The 23422-nt window shown below is 33.3% G+C and overlaps 2 protein-coding genes across 2 annotated transcripts; one reads left to right on the top strand and one right to left on the bottom strand.

The window, feature by feature from the left end:
* Positions 1–11136: 11136 nt before the first annotated feature.
* On the top strand, positions 11137–14325 carry LOC143594366 (cytoplasmic 60S subunit biogenesis factor REI1 homolog 1-like). The gene is made up of 5 exons (XM_077073694.1): positions 11137–11299; positions 12018–12560; positions 12642–12811; positions 13663–13878; positions 13953–14325. Exons 1-5 carry the CDS (start codon positions 11192–11194, stop codon positions 14110–14112), a joined length of 1197 nt encoding a protein of 398 aa, XP_076929809.1. The 5' UTR covers positions 11137–11191; the 3' UTR covers positions 14113–14325.
* Positions 14326–17165: 2840 nt separating this feature from the next.
* On the bottom strand, positions 17166–21928 carry LOC143594207 (uncharacterized). The gene is made up of 2 exons (XM_077073580.1): positions 21571–21928; positions 17166–17730 (listed from the first exon to the last, which is right to left on the bottom strand). Exons 1-2 carry the CDS (start codon positions 21736–21738, stop codon positions 17209–17211), a joined length of 690 nt encoding a protein of 229 aa, XP_076929695.1. The 5' UTR covers positions 21739–21928; the 3' UTR covers positions 17166–17208.
* Between the last annotated feature and the right edge of the window lie 1494 nt (positions 21929–23422).

Raw genomic sequence — 23422 nt, 5'->3', positions numbered from 1 at the left:
CGCAATTGCCAAGAGTCCCCGGCAACGACACTAAAAACTTGATGTGCTAAAAGTAGTTATAAAATTATTAACTAAAACTACGCTAATCTAGACACTAAGTAATAATTCTAGACTCTTAACTTAACTAAAACTACTAACTGGCAAGTGAACCAGTCAACTCCAGTACAGCTAAGTATTTAAATTACGTAAACTAACTAAATCAGACTTAACAAGAGGCGACTATTTATTTATTATTATTTTGAGGAGGGTTTAGTGAAAACTAATTTTAAACTAATTAAGAAATATAAATAAGATAAACAAAAGACAATTAACGTGATTTGAAAACAGATGACGATGAAAATCCACCTAGGCTAGAACCCCCAAAGTTTCAGTTAACAATTAATTGGAAAAATGCTTTGCTATGGAACCGGGATCATAAAATAATCATTTAAAAGAAAACCCTAACAGAACCCCTGACCCTTCTCAAGAAGGCACCTATGGATTTCTAGTAAATTCTTAAGAACACCGATTTTAATATTAAACTTCCTTACGGTTATCTAATTAATTATGAACGAGTACCTTTATACGAAATCCTACCTTACAGCGGGAAAATCAAAGGCAGTTTAATAAATTCATTTGACATTAATAGACAAAGTTGAAAAATCAAACCTAGACGACTCCATACGAAGAACTAAATCTAGCAATCTTAATCAACCAAGACCTATCAAATAACCTGTCACCTTACAGGTTTTTAGGTTAGCAACACACTTTTATTTATTTGGTTAATAATATTGTTTCTATGATCTTATTATAAATCAATCATAAACTAGTCAAGAACACGCAGTAAATGACCTAACAGAATCCTATTATATGACAGGCAATCACCAAAGACTCTGTGAAATAATAAAATTCACCAAATAAAACCAAACACACATATGCATCAAATAAAAATATTAAACTATTTACTGATTCATAAACCCATAACGAAAAGAAAATCCCAAATAAAATAAAACGTCAATCAAAGGTTCATCATAAGCCTAGGCGGTCTAAGGGTTTAGCCAACAACCATACTCAATAACAAAAGAAAGTAAATAGGTTCAAATAATAAATTCATAACAAAAATAATGAATTCAAACCAAATAATAAAGATGCTTGGATGAGTATGTATTGAACCCGGATGCTATCTGGTTGAACCAAAGACTTTCTCTTATGACACTAAAGTCAATAATGATGATGTCGTCGTCTTCTGTTTTCTTTATCGGATGCCCTTCTTTCTCCTGATCGAACTCCAATAGGGTTCTTATTTTCTTTGACTTGCATACCAATTAATCCTCCAAATTCCTAATGATCATAACTTTTTATTAATTCCCTTATATAAGGTAGCATGTCGGCTAACTTGAATTGTAAGTGGACTTCTCTGATGGGCCTTCAAACCCATTTCTTTATTCATCGTTTTGAGCTTGGCCCACTATTTGACTTGAAAGGCAAACCATCTGATTGTGTTGAATGTGTATGCATAATTCATCATTATAAAAAAAGTGAGTGCTAAATTGAACATATAAAAACACGTGTGATCTGTGTTATGGTTTGGATTCAAAGCAATAAAGTAATTTTATTGAGCTACCAAACTATATGTATGATATCATAATAACGTTTGACTAACTCTTTAGTATACTTTTCTTTCTTTCAATTTACATTCAACTTCACATTTTTAATAAAGTAGTTAATTAATATATTATTATATCTCATTGTTTCAAAACTAATAAAACTACTTCATTTTAGCTCATAGTCTATTGAAATCTTAAAAAACCACATATGAACCAATTAAGAATAATATTTAATAAAAACCTAGCTCAAAAGTACTTAAAAGTGTTAGGAATATTTAAGTAATAATATGTATATTTTAGACCATATCAGGAAGTATCTACTTGTGAAGGGACATGTCTTCTCCTATCTAAATAGACAACCTATTGAGGAGATAGACATGCTATGCAAGACAACAGCTGAGTATGACAAAGCTAAATCTATTGAAGAGGCACAAAATAAATTGAATGAGGAGATTAAAAAGGAAGTGTGAAGAAATGAGAAAGAAATACAAAGGGGAAATCAGATTCCTAGTTGAAAACGGATATGAGTATAATGCTATTAAAGATCTGTCAAAGAAAATTCTGCAACAGAAAGTCAGATCAGTGAAGGAAGCCCATGAGTTGCTGTTCCACCCCAACCTAAGGCGGAAATGCCGGGGCGTGATCCGATTGCTCACAGCTCGAAGATACTATTATGAATATAAATGACAATATCTAATTAATTATTTTATTCAAAGAATACACACATTATCCAATTATAACAAAATATTTCAAATAAGTAAATATGATTCGAACAAGCTTAAACAATGATGCTCTTTGTTAAATCCTAAGGTCTTGTCTAAGTGTCCAAACTTCAATATTCAATACAAGCAGCCTGCATATGCGTAGAAAATAAAAGAGTTTGTCAACAACACATGTTGAGTGAGATGATCACCAGATTTTGACACAACAACAATATATATATATATATGATAGATAAATGATAAATGATAATACGCAAACCAACCTATGTGGTAATAATCAATCAAAGCTTAACAAACCATATACACAACCAAAGTCTTGCTAGTGTGCCAATGAATCAGTGCCAAGCGAATCGGGCTCCGGTTACTAAGACGGTCCTATGATCATACTAATGAGCACCCTTTACAAGGGAATACGGTCGACCGCTCCGACAATGACAGAATATACACGTAAACCAATTAGCAAATAGCATTTAATTGATATACACACAATGATTATATTTGTGAGTTTGTGTATATAATATATGATAGAAAATATGAATATGTATGCATATGCCCCCAAAATGTTTAGAAAAAGTGGTAAAATAGGGGAATGATAAACTCATCTTAGATTAATGACAAGCAATTAATAAATGCGATTAAACGAGCTAACAAATAAGCAAGTCGTACACTACATGTCAAATGTTATAAACAAATCAGAATCTGAATCTTTGAGATATGATAATACAAGTAAAAATGAACTCGTGGCTGCTGGAATCAATCCAAACGGACCTTTAGAACTCTTGTTATGTTATATTTAAGATTTAAGCGAGCTGGTACTGACCAGAATCCAAACAGCAAGTTGGAAGTCAGGTTTTGGTCAGTGCCCTTAAAATTTCATTAAGAGAATAAAAGTCTTCTGGACCAAACGTTGAATCCAACCAGAAGTATGAGAAAACGTTAAGTCAAACTAGTTGGCAATTTTGCCCTTTAACGAGTTTTAAACGATTTGACCAGTCAACACCTTCAACCACTGAAATTGATTGAAGGTTATTGACTAGGGAATATGTATGAACGATTTTTATGTTTACAACTTACCCAAAAAGTGAAAGGATCAGCAGATACGATGAGTCAAAGGTTCACACTTAAGCAAAGTCAAACGAACAACCATAGTATCTTCAACGAATAAGCAAAAACCGATGGGTTTCAAAAATGAGCCGTCTCGAGCGATCTTCTACAACTCCAATCCTTTTATACCATCTAATTACCTGCAAGGGTGGGAAAACACGTCAGCTATATGATGGTGAAACGTTGACTCGATAAAACATTTATAACAGTCGTTAAATACAAACATAGTTTTCTGTTTCACAAACTCAGCAGGAATGCCTGTCCATTCCCGGGATTTGTACCACTGCACTACACACACAATTCAAAGGTTCTCCAAGTACATAGCCCCTGTTCGTAGACAACCTTCCCCTAGGCTATGTAACCCTTATGGAGAAGTGGTTATGACTGACTTGGTTTTATATGCCAATTATCAGTTATGTTTGGATCCTGACACATGTGTATTCGGTCTGAGTTGCTTTTTATTATCTATTTTATATTATAACGATTTTAGAGATTTTATCTCATGCAAACATTTATCAAACTCTTTGTAATAAACAACCAGTCTATTACAAGAGTAAAATCAGTTCAGATAGTAAAAAGGTTAACGTGTTCACCTTATATTATAAGTTGGAAATATCAACCTCCTTGGCTTCAGTATGCTATTAACCTATATTCATAATAGGTATGCATAAGTACCTAGTTGGTATTATTCAGCAGACTTTAAGTCTGTTGCAGTTTCAGCAGACTCGAGGTTTGATCAGCAGACTCTTAGGTCCAATTCAGTTCAGCAGACTCGTGGTATGATCAGCAGACTTTTAAGTCTGACCTAACCTTAGTAAAGTTATAGTCGTTTTATGAAAATACTTTAGATTTACATATGACGTTTGGAATAGCACGCTTTGGCCTAATAAAGGATATCACGTTGGCAAACTTCTCCAGGTAAGCAAATGGGTCCCGTGGTTGATTGGGATTTGTACGAATTGTTTTCCTTAGGCAAGAAGAGTATACTAATGATACCCCCTTCCAGTTACTACATGCCCGTCAAAATAATAGTTTTGATAACATTACTTCACGTGGAAGCAACGTCTTTGCTTTATAAAACATTACTTGGAAAATAATTACAGTTTAACGACTATACCCTTAACTAAGCTATATCTTATGTATTTAAAGTAACTAGTAAAGTAAAAAACTTAACCTTAATCCTACCTTAATCGGCTCGACGGGACTTAAGAACTTAAGAAATCAGCAGCACGTCGACTTGCACTTCGTTTTCAAAATTAACAGCTCGTTCGGCAGCGTAACAACACCTCATTCTTTGCTAGAACAGCCTCGGAACCACCAGAACTCTCTTGGCACGATTCTTTAGGTTATGTGTGTGAGAAAAGTGTGAAAATGGGATGAAAACGACTGAGCTCGTGGCTGCCCTATTTATACCCGTTTTTATGCATCTTCGCGATACGCGAAGATGTTTGCCTGAGCATCTTCGCGATACGCGAAGTTGCTTAAGTCGGCGCCGCAATTCTGCATGACAACCCCAGGCGGCCACGTGTCACCACGTCACTGGATAATGTTGAAATGTGTGCCAGCATCTTCGCTGTAAGGCCCCGAACCCCAGGAACCTCACAGTTGGTAATCATTCAAAACACTCGTAAAAATAATTAAACTTAAAACAATTCTTTTCATTAAAATGAGCATCACAGAGTATAATTCGGCGGAAAACGTAAATAATAAAATAAGTTCCCAAAAGCCGGGAATTTTGCCCAAAACCAACATAATTATCTTTAAATAAATAAATAAAAATTTAAAATAAATGTTTTAATAATAAAGTCTTCAGATCCCGTATGCCCTTCACCGTCCAAGTAACTTCGTGCACGTCCAAGCGATAAGGCATCCTCTTCCTAACCTGAAACTCACACTAACATGCACACAAAGTCAGCTTAAGCTGAGTGAGTTCAAGTTTTAAATAAGTAACAAAAGTCTTAATAATCATTCCAACGGTTTTAAAACGGTAAACGGAAATACATCGGTTAGGTCACCACATTCAATAAATAATCATCCTTACGTATGAGCATCTCTATACGTGCATTCCTATATATATCAATATATATACAACATTCAATAATAACATTCAGGGCCGAGAAAACGTACAACCCAAACACGTAACATTCAGTGCATGCAAACACAAAGTAGGCATACGCAACATTCAGTAGTCGAGACGACTACAACATTCGCCAAATATTGGCCATTCTAATATACACACACACACACACGCATTCTTTAACATTCCAAGGCCTACCAATACTAACAAGCCTATGTAAAATCGTTTAAAACATTTCATCAAGCAAAATCGCTTAGGTGTGCATGCTAGCCCAAAACTTAAAAAGAGTTAAACGGGGCATCAAGAACTCACCTGATACAAGACGCGGATTCATCACGAGCTAGAGACTCCCTAAGAAATCCCGAAACTCAAACACCTGTCGGTTTACATTCAATCAATACTAATGACATCAAGATGACTCGTTTATCCTACGAGACGCTCTAACATGGTTCGAGTTACCTAAACCCTCGACCTCATATTTCAAATTATAACAAAATATTTCAAATAAGTAAATATGATTCGAACAAGCTTAAACAATGATGCTCTTTGTTAAATCCTAAGGTCTTGTCTAAGTGTCCAAACTTCAATATTCAATACAAGCAGCCTGCATATGCGTAGAAAATAAAAGAGTTTGTCAACAACACATGTTGAGTGAGATGATCACCAGATTTTGACACAACAACAATATATATATATGATAGATAAATGATAAATGATAATACGCAAACCAACCTATGTGGTAATAATCAATCAAAGCTTAACAAACCATATACACAACCAAAGTCTTGCTAGTGTGCCAATGAATCAATGCCAAGCGAATCGGGCTCCGGTTACTAAGACGGTCGTATGATCATACTAATGAGCACCCTATACAAGGGAATACGGTGGACCTCTCCGACAATGATAGAATATACACATAAGCAAATAGCAATTAGCAAATAGCATTTAATTGATATACACATAATGATTATGTTTGTGAGTTTGTGTATATAATATATGATAGAAAATATGAATAAGTATGCATATGCCCCCAAAATGTTTAGAAAAAGTGGTAAAATAGGTGAATGATAAACTCACCTTAGATTAATGACAAGCGATTAATAAATGCGATTAAACGAGCTAACAAATAAGCAAGTCGTACACTACACGTCAAATTTTATAAACAAATTAGAATCTGAATCTTTGAGATATGATAATACAAGTAAAAACGAACTCGTGGCCGCTGGAATCAATCCAAACGGACCTTTAGAACTCAAGTTATGTTATATTTAAGATTTAAGCGAGCTGGTACTGACAGAATCCGAACAGCGAGTCGGAAGTCGGGTTTTGGTCAGTGCCCTTAAAATTTCGTTATGAGAGTAAAAGTCTTCTGGACCAAAAATTAAATCTGACCAGAAGTCTGAGAAAACGTTAAGTCAAACTAGTTAACTATTTTGCCCTTTGACAAGTATTAAACGATTTGACCAGTCAACACCTTCAACCACTGAAATTGATTGAAGGTTATTGACTAGGGAATATGTATGAACGATTTCTATGTTTACGACTTACCTGGAAAGTGAAAGGATCAGCAGATACGATGAGTCAAAGGTTCACACTTAAGCAAAGTCAAACGAACAAGCATAGTATCTTCAACGAATAAGCAAAAACCGAAGGGTTTGGTGATGATCAGAGGTAGGACGGCTAGAGGAGGCTTCTAGGGTTTATGGTAAAGTTTATGACAGAGATTATGAGTCTTGTTTGTATAAGAATAGCTAAAACGAACCATATTTGGTATATTTACTCGTTTAGGAAACCGAATCGAGTTTTAATGATCAAATCAACATAATAAGCAGACATAATTCAACCTTGTGGAAGGTAATGTATGTGAACAAGTATGTAAGTTATATTAGTTTTCTTGGCGCTTAAAACACTTGATTTGGTCCAAAAATAAACGATTCCGGGCCAAAAACGAACTAGGAAGCGATCTAGAACATAAACGATCTGCACAGGGAGTCCAAGGCGCCGCGTGGTGGGGGAAGGCTACCCCATCACGTGGTGCTCCGGCAAAAGTGAGTGGAATTTTGATTTTTGACGATTTAAGCCCTTGAAGTTTATGTATTGATCAATTTTTGAACTTGTTATAATATAAATAAGGATTTAACATTATCTAAAGTGTAAGGGCCTAAAGTGAACATGAAGGAACTTAAAATAGTTATAATTATTTGATTTTTGATTAACAATAAAGATCCAAATTATTTCCTAGTCGGGTTAATCATAAACGAATACGGGTTTGAAAAATCCGAGATGTTACAGTTGCTAAAGGCAAATTTACAAAGTTAGAGAGAAAGTCAGAAAAGGGATGAGGAAGAAAAAGACAAATTAAATGCCAATCAGAAAAAAGAAGAAGTGAAACATTGGTTTGAGGACCCTGAGAGGGTGAAAATATTGAAAGATATACTTTTGAAGAAGGTGATGAAAGAAAATAAAATTGAAAGTATATCACAGGAAGAAATGGTTGAGATCTATAACAGAGAACAGAGGATGTATTTGGAAGAGAGGAGAAAATTAGAGGAAGAATTTAGATTAAAGGAAAACCAGCCTGTTGAGGACAATCCTGATCAAAGGCTGAAGAAAGACTTACAAAGAATCAACTTGCTGAAATGATAAGTGTGCTTTGCAGGAGGGAAGCTAAATATACAGAGCTATTCTACAAAAACGAATCGGAGATAGAGAAGCTATATGATGAATCTGAACTGAAGTACTCAAAGAAATCATCATCATCAACAGCTCCAAAACAAGTCATCAGATCTGAGGTGCAGAGGCAACAACCACAAAGAAACTACTTCAATCTGCCTACTAACCTATACTTTGACTCAAGATCAAGAACCCTAAAAGTCGTTACTGAAGATGGAGTACAAAGTCAAATTGTGTTTAGAAGGGATTTAGATAGTTCAGAAGGGAGCAACTGGAAGCAATGGCCAAATTAAAACTTTATGACTATCTACAACAGGATAGATTGGCCGGACAACAAAGGAATGATCTCTCAAAAGACTTACATGAACAAGCTGAGAAAGGATTTCCATTGTTGAATAAAAAGAGAAAGAATACTTATAACGAAGCTGAGAGGACAAGAATGGAGAAAATATTAAGGGATGTGAGGTGGTCTGAGTTCACTTTCCCTGAATCTAAAAAGAAAGAAATGACAAAGAAAAGAGGAACTTCAAGCTCAAGCACACAGCAGATAACAAATGGCTCAAGCTCAACAAGAAGGACACTCAGAGAAAGTCTAGCTATGAGAATAGAGATGTTAGTACCCAACTCACAGGTCCAAGCTGGTGGAAGAATCACTAGCATCACATTCAACAAAAAGAGTTCGACTGTGTCACTCAGAAATGCAGAAGGAAAAGTGATTGTTATAGTTGAACATGATTCAAAGTTACGGTTCATACATGTCCAGGGCTTAGCTGACATTATGGAAGTGGAAGTTCCACTGGACTCTATGGACAGCGTGGAACTTGACATGTTCAAGCAACGAGCAGCCGCTGTTAGACATAACAAACTGATCCGGGCTCGGAGGCTTGAGTAAAGATAAAGAACTACTATGATTTGTGCTGACAGGGAATATCTTATGAAATTTTGTTGTTTTTATATTTTCATGTATTTTTGTAATTTGATTAACTTGTAATTTGATGTGTAATGCCTTAATGGTAGAATTCTGATTATGTAATGTAATGACTATTTCCTTCATATGATTTGTGACTATGTTTTGACACATGTGCAACTTAGTGCAGGTATGTTTTGGTGCATTTGAGCTTGTTCCAATCTAGGGGGAGATTGTTGAGTCGGATATTTGCAAAGGAAGATTGGAATCTTCTCAACCTCCACAAGAAGTGGCTAAGTATAGACTTCGAGCAAGCTTGGACCTTCGAGCATGGAATTACTACCTCGAGCATGATGTCTTATGCTTGTAAGACCATCTTCTAGGATTTCTTCAAAGTGTTGAAAGCGTCGAGCATGCTACACTTCGTCAAGCAATGATGTTCTCCACCGAGTATAGTTTGCTATCCGAGCAAGCAACTTAATCTATCCAGCTTAAACCAAGTTTTTTGAGCATCTTGGTGGGTCGAGCATGGATACAATAAAAGAAGATCTCAAATGTTGCAAGTATAATCTTCGAGCATGGTTCAATCCCGAGCAAGTTTCAGTACCCGAGCATGCTGGAGTTGTTTATAATAAATCCTAAGGAAAGATTGAAGAGATCAAGGAGAACATGTTTGCTCGTGGAACTTATTCGAGCAAAGTTTGAATAAGTTATGAAGATTGAAGTCTGCTGGAGTAGAACATTTTCTTATGAAAATATTCCAAGTAAAGTCTGCTCGAAGACATGTTCCGAGCATATCATGCATTACAAGGTCTGCTCGACAAGGATTCATCATACTCGAAGACCAGTTTTATACTTGTTATTATTTTGTTATTCATTATGTGATCATTAGTATTTATAGAATGAGTGTCTATGGGCCTATAAATATAATACTAGGTTTTGAGCACAAGGAGACGAGAATATACGGAATACGAGAGCATAAAAGTCAGAGCGATTATTCCATATTAATGCTACCTCGTATCGCCATCACAAAACCCTAGACATTCCATGTAAACCTCTCAACCGTTTCACTGTTCATAAATGATATATTAAATATAGTGAATCTTTAGTTTATTTTCTCTTGTTTGCTATATCATTCTAATCTTCATTCCTAACCTCTGTTTATACTGAGTCCGCCGGTATAATCAGAAGGTTTCAATTTATTAGATCTGGTGTGTTCTTTTCGACTATCATTAGTTCTGCACCAGATCCGGTCCTCACATAGAAAATGACTCATTCGCTATACATCACATAGCAGATGAGCATCTTATACGCTACACCATTCGCTACACAACCATTGTGAATGACTTTAATGCATTACATCCCATTCATGAAACATCTTTAGCGAATGAGGAACAAAACAGATGGTCTCATTCGTTATACAACCCATAGCGAATGAGCCTTACATTTAAGTACCGATCATTTCATGTAACTCATGTAAATACACATATATGTTATTTTACTTTTATATATGTCTTGTTTATTCATACATGGCTTGGTCAATTCACGATTCATTGCTTGTTATCTATTTGTCATTGCTTTTGTTTTCTTCAATTGTTTAATATAGATATGTTGATGCTTAAGAATGTTGAATATGAACATACGTGTACACAAATTTACCATACACATCTTTTATTGTCATCCAAATAAAGGTGATCTATCTATAATATGCGACCATAAAAAACACTAATAGTCTACGTAAACATATGAACATTTCCTAGTTGCACATAAATCACACACCTCTAGATATCACTAAAACCAACATTTAGCCACTACCACCAACATCAATGTGTCGACACAACTAGCTCTATCGCCATTATGTCTTGTTCAAATAAAGTTGAGCCATCCCCTAACTCAACCTGTAACACACTTCCACATTCTCCGAAATTTATATCTCCATCGTAATTTTAAAGGTTTCATTTGTATATATTTATTTAAGATTTAAGAAAAAAAAATCTAGAATCCCAACCCTAAAAAAAACAACATTTGAAGAAAATGTCTTGTTGTTTTCCATATTTGAGGCGAAAGAAACCCTAACTCAAATATCACCGCCTAACGCCACAACACAAGATAGTCTTAGGAGATGGCAACAGGTCTGACATGCAACGCCTGCAACAAAGAATTCGAAGATGAAAACGATCAAAAGCTTCATTACAAGTCTGAGTGGCACCGCTACAATCTCAAACGCAAGGTAACAATAATAATACATCTTATTCAATTCCCTATCATTATTACTTGTATCTTCCAGCTGCACAACTTTTTCTCCTTTCAATCTGAATTAGTTGATGCAAAAACCTTGAAGTGATTTTTAAAACTGATTGATTGTTTTTCAGTTATCCGTATTTTAGCTCATTTTCTTCTGTTCATAATTTCTCACTTAATTGAGACAGGTATAGAATTGGATGTTGTTTCTAGGATTAGATCGGAATAGTGCCGAAAGTATAAACTGAATATCGGGAAATACTGAAACTGAATGAAAACATAAAAACTAGAGGTGGCAATCTTAACCCAAACCATTTCAAATTGGTCAATTTGGGTTGTTTTAAAAATCATATGGGTCATAGATTTTAATAAGATGGGTCAAAGTAGGTCACTTGAAATTCCACTTTCTTATTTTCGGGTCAAAATGGGTCACTTGAAATTCCACTTTTTTTTTTTAAGGACGAGGACAACGGCGGAAACGTTTTTGTTTTTTTGCATTTTTCGTTTTTTATTAAAAACGAATACCGTTACTGGTACAAGTTGTAATTTTGTTTCACTGAATATTAGAAAATTAGAAAATAATTTGCAGTTTCATTTTTTGATTAATTCTATATATCATTACTGACTGGTTTTAGGAGAATTTTGATATTTATATTTTATACAATAGCTTGCATTTTAATTGCTATATGCTCCTTGAATTAAATTAGATTGCAGGGGTTCCAGGAGTAACAGAAGCACTTTTCTTAGCCAGACAAACTACACTTGCTGAAGAAAAGAGTAAACTGAATGGCCCACCAATGCTGTATACGTGTCGCCTATGTGGAAAAGGCTACAGAAGCGCTAAAGCTCACGCTCAACATCTAAAATCTAAAACTCACACATTACGCGCTTCCCAAATCGGCCACGAAGATGAAAACAATGCAATAATAAAACCACTTCCGCCTAAGAAGGCTCCTCAACAGAAGGAAGAAGAAAGTGATGATGAAAGTGATGAATGGGTTGAGGTGACGGAGAACGATGACGTGGCGGGTGACATGGCATCGTCATCTACTCATATGGAAGTGAATGAAACTGATGATGACATGGATGAGGATGATGAGGTGGATCCGACATCTTGCTTTATGTGTGATAAAGAGCATAAAACTATTGAAAGCTGTATGGTTCATATGCACAAACATCATGGCTTTTTTATACCTGATGTTGAGTATTTGAAAGACCCGAGTGGTCTTCTCACATATCTTGGACTTAAGGTAAAGATTTATTGTATTCTTGATAATCAAGTTTTTGTGATAATTATCTTGCTTATTGATGGTGATGCCATCATTTTACAGGTTAAGCGTGATTATATATGCTTGTATTGCAACAGTAACTGTCAACCGTTTAATAGTTTGGAAGCGGTTAGGAAGCATATGGTGGCCAAAAGTCATTGCAAAGTTCACTATGGTGATGATGATGAAGAGGAAGAAGCTGAACTTGAAGAGTTTTATGATTACAGCAGCAGGTTTGAATGTACTACTTAGTAAATAGGCCATGTTTGTGTTCATTCGCTTCACTTTAACTGAACAAATGGTTTAACACTTAACAGTTAAAAGAATGTTTTCGTATGTTAAGAAAATGAGCTTGATCATGTTTGTTTGCTAATAGTATAAACAAACGGTATAGATGAAAGGATATAAACGGACATAACTGAGCAAACACCATTAAAAGTAAACGTAGGACACGAATGGGCATGTTTGTTTTCCTTTGTTTAACTTAATCTGAACAAATGATTGAACACAAACAGTTAAAACAAACGTGGTTTTCTTTTTCGTATTCGTTTGTTCAGATTCAGAATATGAATGTTCTTGTTCGTTCATGTTCGTTCGTTAATAGTATGAACGAATGATTCACAAACATAAACAATCACAAGCATATATGATCGAATATAACTGAACATAAGTGAAAGAACATAACTGAGAGTCTGAGATAAAAAGTAAATGTGAAAACAATGTACTGGGCCTAAAAAGCTATAAAATTTAGAGGAGTTGTGATTGGCTTAATAGTATCTATTATTTTAGCAAATATGTTAATGATCGTAAATGAATGACCTTAAAACAAATGTAAACTAACGAATTAAAAAATGAACGAAGGTGCATGATAGAAATGAACGAACAAGATATTTGTGCATGTTCGTTTGTTCAACTAAATTACTGTTCATGAATAAACTCCCTGCCGAATGGTTTTTGGAACGCTCGGTTTGCTTACAAGCCTATTAAGTAAATGCGTCAGTTTAAATTGCACAATATAAATGTTTGACAATACCTATGAGCCTTATGATTAAGCTAATTATATATATATTTTTATGTATGTTAGTTATGTGGATGCAAACGGAAACCAGTTGGTTTCATCAGACGGGACAAACAATGGTATAGAACTAGGGAGTGGTGGGTCCGAGCTTATAATAACTACTGTAACTGATGATATAATATCAACCAAAGCAATTGGTTCGCGTGAATATTTACGTTATTATCGTCAGAAGCCGCGCCCGTCTGCAAAGGATGTTCCCATGACTGCTGTGTTGGCTGCCAGGTAAGCATAACATTAATTTGTTTGTTTATTTAAAGAAAATGCTTTTAATAATTACAAAAATGTGTGAATATTAGGTATAGGAGCATGGGTTTGTCGACAGTGCAGTCGAAGGAGAATATGGTGAGGATGAAGGTGATGAAACAGATGAATAGATCAGGGGTGGATTATATGCGGTCTAAGATGGGCATGAAAAGCAATGTCATCCGGAACCTTCCAAAGAATGTTACTCATTAGTTGTTTCATCTTCATCGTATGCAGACTGCAGGTACGATCATACATTGGTCTTCATTATGGAATCACTCCATCTGTTATGATACTACTGTATACAGATTGGTTGACCGTTTTAGTTTTGTGTTGATGTCATTTGAAGTTGTTTCTGCACATGCTCTTTGATATGAGTTGATGTTTTGCACTGTTGGTTATGTCTAAAGTATTTTATACCCTTATAAACATAGCGTATGTTTTTTTTAATTATTATTTTTGTTCAATTGCATCTTTTCAAGTGTCTTTTAAGTATTTTCACTTTTATGTATGCATCTTTTCATGTGTCTTTTAAACATAGCGTATATTTTCAATTGCATCTTTGTAGCTTAGCAATGGAGCTTTGGCAAAATCTGTTTTGTCACCGCGTTTCTTGCTAGTGTCTTAGGTTCTGGACAATGACTGGAGGTTTGAGTGTATTTAGCAGGTTAAATAGGTTAAGCAAAATATTTTAACTAAAAGGAATTAGGTCAAATTATTTAAGGGAATCAGATGGGTCTAAAGTCATTTTTGGAACATATTTAAAAAAATAAATAAAAATCAGATGTTAAGTGTTCTCAAAATAAATCCAGCGCCTGTCGGGCTTAGTCCTGGTTAGGGTCTGATGTGACTTGAGACGAAAGTAGAGGTTTCCCTTTTGGTTTTCTTGGTTCTAGTTTGGGTCAACAGAAGTCAAAACCGGTTTTTGGAGAACTGGCTTTTGAAGGTGTAAGGAATTAGTTTGGTTCAACCCGTTTGAAAGCATAGGCTTCCAATCCGATTACAACCCTCCTGTTGGGGTTTGTTTCAAACCCGTTCTAGTCAACCGGATTTGGATTCAGTTTTTGGTTACAAATTACTGGTTTTCTATCTGTACCCCGAGAGTATGCAGCTTTGTATCTGTGTTGACTGTTCGTAGGATCTGGCTCATTGGTTAGGGATAGAATTTGGCCTCTTAATGAGTCTGAGCGTAAAGGTGTTCCCAAATCTTCATTTACCAAGGGAAAATATCAGGAAAAGTTTTTTTTTTTTTTTTCTTCTTTTTTTGGAGTGAAAGGGAGAGAAATGAAAGGTAAATTTATGTTATTTCTTTCGTTCCAAATCTTATTAAATTGGAGGGATTTGGAAGGAAAGAAAGATTACATAAAATCTTTATTTTTTCTTTCCATTTTCTTTGAACTCGAGCACACGGTGGTTAGTCAAAACAAATTTTCCTTCCCATTTTCTTTGAACTCGAGAACACGGTGGTTAATAAAAAAATTTTCCCTTCCGTTCATTTTCTTCTCTCTCTTTATTCACTTTCCATTCATTTCTCTCCTTAATTCTGTTTCCATTCTTTTAAATCGTTTAATAAACTCGGGAACCTAGGCAGCTTAGAGAGATTTTTTGAAGTGTCTGTGCTGAGCTTCAAGATTGAAACTGGCTTAAGATCATACGTGGGCTGGACTAGGATGGGCTTTATATCTTGTTATAATTAAGGACTCTGCGGGTTCAATTCTTATTTCTATTCTGTTTATTTTTTTTTTTCCTTTTTTTTATTTGAAGACACTGAATTTTGGTTGTATCCAATTAAAAAAAGTAGGTATGTTCCGGCGCACGCGCCGTAGTTGTGTTTTGTATACAATCTTTGTCGGTTTTTGTTTAGTTTATTCTAGGTTTAGTTAAGTTTAGCTATTCGTATCTAATGTCATTTACATACTTTGTGCCTTGCTCATTTAAAAGATTTATTATTATTTTCTTTTTTGTTGTTGATGATTTCAAAAGTTTCCTTAATTGTAGGTGCTTACCGCCTTTTGTCTTTGTTGGTTGTTACAAAAGTTGCTTGAGTTTGGCTAGAGGTGGGCAAGTACACCCGGTTAACCGGACCGAACCGAACCGAAAACTAAACCGAAACCGGACCAGTTTGAAACCGATTATGTAGAAACCGGTTTGGAACCAATTGAAACCGTATGTTCGGAACCGGTTTGTAATTTTCTCCACCAAAACCGGTTCCAAACCGGTTAACCGAACCGAAACCGGCCAAAACCGGTCAAAACCCGAACTGAAACCGATCAAAACCTGAACCGAAACCGATCGTAACATTGTAAGAAACCGGTTTCAACCCGAATCAAAACCGATCATAAACCGGTTTTGAGTTTTGTTGACCAAACCAAACCGGTTTTGAGTTTTAAACGGGTTTGTACACCTCTAAGTTAAGCTACATATCAAAAAATGTGGAAAAAAATTTAAAAAAAATGATACATATGCATGTGTATGCATACCGTATAGTCGTATACTCATGCATACTTATACCTATATAATTTCCATATTTTATTTAACTTAAAAGGTGATAACCAAAAATGTGATGCATAAATATGGTATGAATGTATGTGTATTCGGTAAATGATTTAGAAGATAAAGGAGGGCTCCACACCAACTTGAAACATGGGCTCCTTTCTATTAACCAAACAGGTGGTGTAACCATCAGGAATTTACAAAATTACCCCATACTGTAGCAATAGATTGTCCTTTAATATATAATAATTAATCCACCTTTTTCTGAGTGGCTGATACTTTATAGGTGAATGAACATGTATGTCAATTTATTTATTTCGTGTGGTTAACCTTTTCTTATTCTTTTTCATGAAGCGCTAAACTTTAATAATCACAAATTATGCATTTACGAGCGGTATTTCGAAACAGAGTGCAAAACGTATCATTCTTAACGTATGACCACCGAGGTCGTGACAACCACAAAATAGTGGTCACTGGTACTAAATTAAGTGATGCATGACTGCGAATGAGTCAGCTTGCAATGACTCACTTTCCCTAAAGATAGTCAAGACAGCCTACAGATAGTTAGAGAAATGAAGCTCAAAGTCGATTGTGACTTTTGTTGCCATTGGTACACGAAATATAACATTATAGGTTAGTCAAAAGGCAATCAGTTTGCTCTGGTGGATAATTGATTGCGAATAATGGAAGATACTTTAATCGACAACTATATCATGAGTGTTGCTGGCTCCATATTTTGCATTATTATTAGTGTTAAAAAACAGTAAAGCAAAAGAGTCTAAACCGGTTCCCAAACACCCATTTTACTATCACAATTCACACCCCATTTTCTGAATTACCCATCTTCTCCTTCTTCATGTTCCCAAATACAAAATCAAGATTATAAAGCATAGGCACCATGGTGACCGTACACAAAAACACGAGCACCGGACCGAAAATCCAAAGCATGAGTGGAAGAGCCGAGTAGAAGATCCGGTTCCCAACCGCGTTTAGTGTGAAACCCTTCTCTAAAAGCTCCGAAACATACTCACATGCGACGCTTGATTCTGGTGGGCAGTTGATCAGGAAGTTAACTTGATTAATGAACCTGATTGATAGCGAGTGGCACATGAAAGACGCAAGGAGTACGAGCAGCATGGTCACATATTTCAGTGCAACCATAAATTCTCCATGGGCCCCGTAGAGGGCGTCGTTGATCGGTTTTTTAACGCTATACGTGCTGCTAATGACTGCGGCTAGACCCGAGCATAGAAGTATCGACGTTGTGGCCATCAAGGTCGCTCCCATTATTGTGTTTCGAAGTGTTTGAACGGCTAAGATATTTTTTTTATCATTGTCCTATGGGTATTGAACAATGAAGAGTTAGATGTGCTATGCATTATTATCATGACATAGATAGAGAAGAAATTTAAGAAATTGGTTACAAATTAGTAATCAATTGAAAATAATTATTTGATTTTTATGTTACAAATATTGATATTAAAAAATGAATCTAAAAGAAAAAAGAGTTTTCTTTTCTTTTCTTTCTTTTTTTTTTTAAATATTTGTTTAAAAATTATAGAATAAGAGACCCATAACAACTTAAGATATAAAGATGTGGTTGTCTTTTCTTATCGTAGGAATCCCACCGGAAACTGTTCCCTTCATGGGGAGAAGAAATTCCTTCCTACTAAGATTTGCACTAACAAATTACCTACAATCTAAAATTTAGTATACAATACAAAATTAAATATATATCTTAATCTTAAATATATATATATACGAAACCTTCCTATTTTCTCTCAATCTATCAGATTTTTTTATTTGTAAATGATGGTTTCTCATGCATCTAACCTGAATTCACTGAATTCACGAGTATGAGTCTCATCAAACTCAGATAACCATTAGACGGGTTATAACATCTCATTATATTAAAAATTAATCTCACCAAATATTTGATATGAAATAATATAAAATAGGGATATACTAAAAAGTAATATCCGATTTTTTTTACAAAAAGATATTATTTATAATTATGAAACAACTTTATAGTAAAAAAAAATAAGTGAGTCTTAGGTCTCATCAAACCATATAGCTTTTAAACGGGTTATATCATCTTATTTACTTGTGAAACCCTTTCATCATCAATCCCTGATTATATTATTAATTTTCTTACAATAAATAAAATTAAAATACAAAAAAATATATAATATTAACGTAAAATGTAAAACAAACCTCGTAATCAAACCCTAATTTAATTTCTCAACATGGATTTAGTTATATTCGTGATTCTTTTTTTCTTTTAAGTTTAACTTAAATGAAAAGTTTCACAAAATATATCAAATTATAACAAATGAACATAAACGAATAAATATAAAAACTAAGTAGATAATTCATTTAACGTTTCCATTAAAAAATCAACACAACCCAACATAAATTAATCAAAATAGATTTAAGTATCTTATTAAATTCTTACAATAAATAAAGTGAAATCCAAAAAATACATTCACAATATTAGAAACGAAAATATTAGAAACGAAAATTTTAAACAATCCCCGTAATACGGGGAATATTTAAAGATCAACAACAGGTAATTGGAAACCCAAAGACGTGTATAGAATAGTCTAAGACGAGAATATCCGTCTTATATCTCGGGAAGTAAAAGAAATTTATTTATTCAAAAAAGGATGACGGTGTTTAAGAACGCTCAAACACAAAACTTCGTTTTGTTCTTGGAGTTTATGGGTAAGGACTTCCCAAACCTAATATAGTGAGCTCAAGCAGTTTATTTGTTTTTACTTTTCTTTTTACCGTAGGAATATAAGTTGCATTTGCAAAATTTATATGTATATAAACATGTAAAAAGTTTATAAAATTTATATATATATATATATATAGGCCAAGTATAAAATGAAAACCCACTTGAGTTGTGAAAACTCTAGAAACTTATTCTCAACCACATGTTTTTAATTAATGTTTAAATCTTGTGGTCCACAATTAAAGTGAATAAAAAATGTAAATATAAAGATAAATTTTTCTCTCTCCTAAAAACATATATAAAAATTAGTAAGAAAATGTTAAAAAATAGCAAAACATTGTTTTTTGATATTTTGATGTTTTGTATTAAATGTTACAACATATATTACATGTAACAAAAAAAAAACGATGTTACATAGGGTTTTCGCGGGTTTTCACAACTTAAATGGGTTTTCATTTTAACCTTACCCTATATATATATATACGGTTATGTTAGAATAAAAACCCACTTAAGTTGTGAAAACTTTAGAAACTCATTCTCAATCACATGTTTTTAATTAAAGATTAAATCTTGTGTTCCACAATTAAAGTTAATAAAAAATGTTAAAGTTTATTTACATTTTCTCTCTCCTGAAAACATATATAAAAATTACTAAAAAAATGTAAAAAAATAACAAAACAATTTTTTTTATGTTTTCGATATTTTGTATTAAATGTAACAAAAAAAAACGATGTTACATAGGGTTTTCACAGGTTTTCTCAACTTAAGAGGGTTTTCAAACTATACTTCTCCTATACGTATATATATATATACACACTAGTCGAGTGCCCGCACGATGTAGTGGGGATAACATTTTAAGGTTGTTAGCGAGCCAAAGCTAGCTCGACTCGAACTTTACACCAAGCTGACTCAACTCAGCTCCAAATTAAAGCTTCGTCTTGATTATTTTGATATTTATATAATTTGAATACTATTAATCATTTTGTAAAACATATAAATTGGAAAAAAAAATAAAGTGGAGTAATATTTGGATATACACGAGTGCTCAAAGTTTTACATTAAATAGTAGAATATATTGATAAGTATGCAATTATATGACATCGTGAAAACTTTTTTAATTGTAACAAGTTTATTTATGTTTTTTTATCAAATAGATAAGGTGTTAGATATGTAAATAATAGGAACATCAAATTGTAAACATTTGTCATTTAAAAAACTTATACATTCATGCAGTAATAACTTGTATATTTAAAATCGTCCATCTGATTTGAAAAAAAATTTATATCGAAACGTCAAAAAAAATAAACCCGTTTAAATGGGTATGCTCGGATTTTTTTAATCATATTTTTGTAAAGCATATAAGATTAAAATGAAAAAGGAAAAAGTCGAGTTAAAGTGGGTAAACATGACGGGTCAAAGTTGTGACTATTTCTTAAATTAACAAAATTTTAGTAAAGTTAAGGTACTATAATTGTAATTATATTTGTTGAAATCAAATAAACGTGGGTGGATCGTGTGTAAAAGACTGCTTTATCCCTTTATACACATGTATCTTATGCATTGGAAATTGTAAATTCATTAAAACAAATGTCTTAATTTGCTCTTTACTTATGTATTATATATTGTATAGATATGGTTAGTTACAAATACAAATGAAATTAACATACTTATTGTGAGAATCAAGTAAAGTAATTATATATACAAGTAGAGTAATTATGTGATTAATTACATCATAGAGGAATTACATAATTACTCTATGATGTAATTAATCACATAATTACTCTACTTGTATATATAATTATTATACTTAATTATCACAATTAGCACACTAATTTCATTTGTACGTTAACCCCCCCTATATATATAGTTCTTAAAACTTTGTGAATAAATATATTAATTTAAAGAAAAAAAACCCCTTAGTATATGATCGGTTAAAGAAGACATTGAGTTCTTTTTTTTTTTTTATGAAAACCTAGATGCTAAAAAAACCAAATCACATATTTTTAAATCATTAAAAAAACAATATATCATGATTCATGCATGCAAAAGTCACTTGATCATAAGAAAACGAATATTTTTTGAAGTGAAAAGAAAAATAGAAGCGTTTTATGATAAATTAGACTCTTGGTAATTAATTTTAAACTTAAATAACCATCATATCATATAGAAGTCATGATGATCATAAACACTTCACTGTTTGTTATCCTTCCAAATCAAGTTTCTTTTGTTCTTTTAAAGAAGTTTACTTACACACAACTATCAGTAATCAACTGTTTGTGGCCTATATTTAGAAACTTAATTGCCAAGAGAATTATTGCACATGAAAACCATACAAAGAAGAACACGAAACCATCTATCAGTACCGGATATGGTTCTAACGCATGCCTATGAAACCGTTTAGCCAATTGAACTAGACACGAAACACACATGGCAATCTGTACCTCCATAATGGTGGATACCCATAAGCGGCGTCCATGGTTGTTAGTGCCAATGATGGTAGAGAGTGGTTGAGTCCGGACCTTGTGCCATAACCAAAGGTGATAGCCGATGGTGATCATAAAAGATAATGGCACCAATACTACATCGAGATAACACTTCTTCCATTCCATTATCGTATATACTCTCAAAAACCGCCCTCCACGATGATCTAATGTCGTAAGAGATCTATGTTATAAACATATATATAATAGGAGTGTGTCTATGAACAAAGACGGTGTTGAACGCAAGGTTCAACATCACATAAAGCAAATATTAAAGCAAAAAAGAAGACGCCCATTTTCATAATAAGTTGCAAACACTATGCCTTATCATGCAACATGAGTTGCCTTCTCAAGCTTTATAGACTTTATTATTTTATTGAATCATTATATGTGCATTATTTTTGCCATGTTATAGTACTCTTTATTTTTAATAAAGTGAACTAAAATTTTATTAAATTTATATATTTGATCAAGTTGTTGAATATACCATTATACAGTAGAAACTCTATAAAATAATACACTTGGGACCACCAAAATTTATTAATTAAAAGATTTATTAATTAATCGATAAATTAATAATTATTAATTTATATATTAATTAATATTTTATTAATTTATAGTAGAATGTTCTGACTCACCCAGAAGAAAATGTAGTTGCACAGTTGTTGACTGATGAAGAAATTATTGAAAGCGTTATTGGAATTAATAAAGATAATATCGATGAAGAAGATGATGAAAGTTCTACAATGGAGCCCCCTTCGCGAAACGAAGCTATTAAAGCGGTAATCACATTGAACAATTTCTTGTTGAGCTATGAGAAAACAACACCAGAAGTTCTTACCATGCTAAAGAAAATTAGAGACGAGATTCAAGGGGAAATTGATTTCAACAAAAAACAAAAGACAATTGAGTCATTTTTCAAGAAACCTTCATAAATCATTCATGTAATATGCTATATATAAGGAATTATTAATTTATATTTTATATGGGGTCTAAAGAAATTATCAAAAATGTATTATCTTATAATTTTAGCGAATTATTAATTGAGCACCCTATCCCCGAGTCGGAACCGGCAAAAAATATTATCTTAGAGAGTTTATTAAATAATCGAGTATTAATTTATCGAGTTTCTACTGTAGGTTGTAAATTAGTAAACTAGCAATTTATCGGGGAAATTACGAATATAACCCTAGAGTTGCTTGAAAAAAATGATTGAAGAAACGTCACATGTTTAGCAGGGTTGATAGCATTCCATGGGTCATTTTCTTTTCTATTTTAGGAAAATGATGGTTGATGTGTCTGTATCATTTATATTTATATATATATATATATATATATATATATAGGGTTAGGTTAGAATAAAAACCCACTTGAGTTGTGAAAATTCTAGAAACCCATTCTCAACCACATGTTTTTAATTAAAGATTAAATCTTATGATTCACAATTAAAGTTAATAAAAAATGTTAAAGTTTTCTTACACTTTCTCTCTCCTGAAAACATATATAAATTACTAAAAAATGTAAAAAAAATAGCAAAATATTTTTTTATGTTTTCGATGTTTTGTATTAAATGTTACAATATATATTACATGTTACAAAAAAAAAAGCAATGTTACATAGAGTTTTCATGGGTTTTCAAACTATACTTCTCCTATATACATATATACAGGGGATGTTTATATTTAAAACTCTTTCTAGTTGAAAAAACTTTGTAAACTCAGTATGCGGCTCCTATCACTCCACAAATACCAAATCCATTTTAAATAGTTTTTGCATTTTAGGGTATTATTGCCATTTCCCTCATGCCACTTTC

Source organism: Bidens hawaiensis, unplaced genomic scaffold (assembly GCF_021521415.1).
Source record: "Bidens hawaiensis isolate Kalapana, Puna unplaced genomic scaffold, B.hawaiensis_p1.1 tig00001692_1, whole genome shotgun sequence".
Lineage (NCBI taxonomy): Eukaryota > Viridiplantae > Streptophyta > Magnoliopsida > Asterales > Asteraceae > Bidens > Bidens hawaiensis.
The sequence above is the reverse complement of the archived record's forward strand: the minus strand, read 5'-3'. Positions and strand labels throughout refer to the sequence as shown.

Coding starts and splice junctions, on each gene's coding strand:
- LOC143594207 (XM_077073580.1), bottom strand. CDS start 21,738: ATGGAATGGAAGAAGTGTTATCTCGATGTAGTATTGGTGCCATTATCT. Junction 17,731..21,570: donor GGGTATCCACCATTATGGAG/GTACAGATTGCC, acceptor CAATACCCATAG/GACAATGATAAAAAAAATAT.
- LOC143594366 (XM_077073694.1), top strand. CDS start 11,192: ATGGCAACAGGTCTGACATGCAACGCCTGCAACAAAGAATTCGAAGAT. Junction 12,561..12,641: donor TCACATATCTTGGACTTAAG/GTAAAGATTTAT, acceptor ATCATTTTACAG/GTTAAGCGTGATTATATATG. Junction 13,879..13,952: donor ACTGCTGTGTTGGCTGCCAG/GTAAGCATAACA, acceptor TGTGAATATTAG/GTATAGGAGCATGGGTTTGT.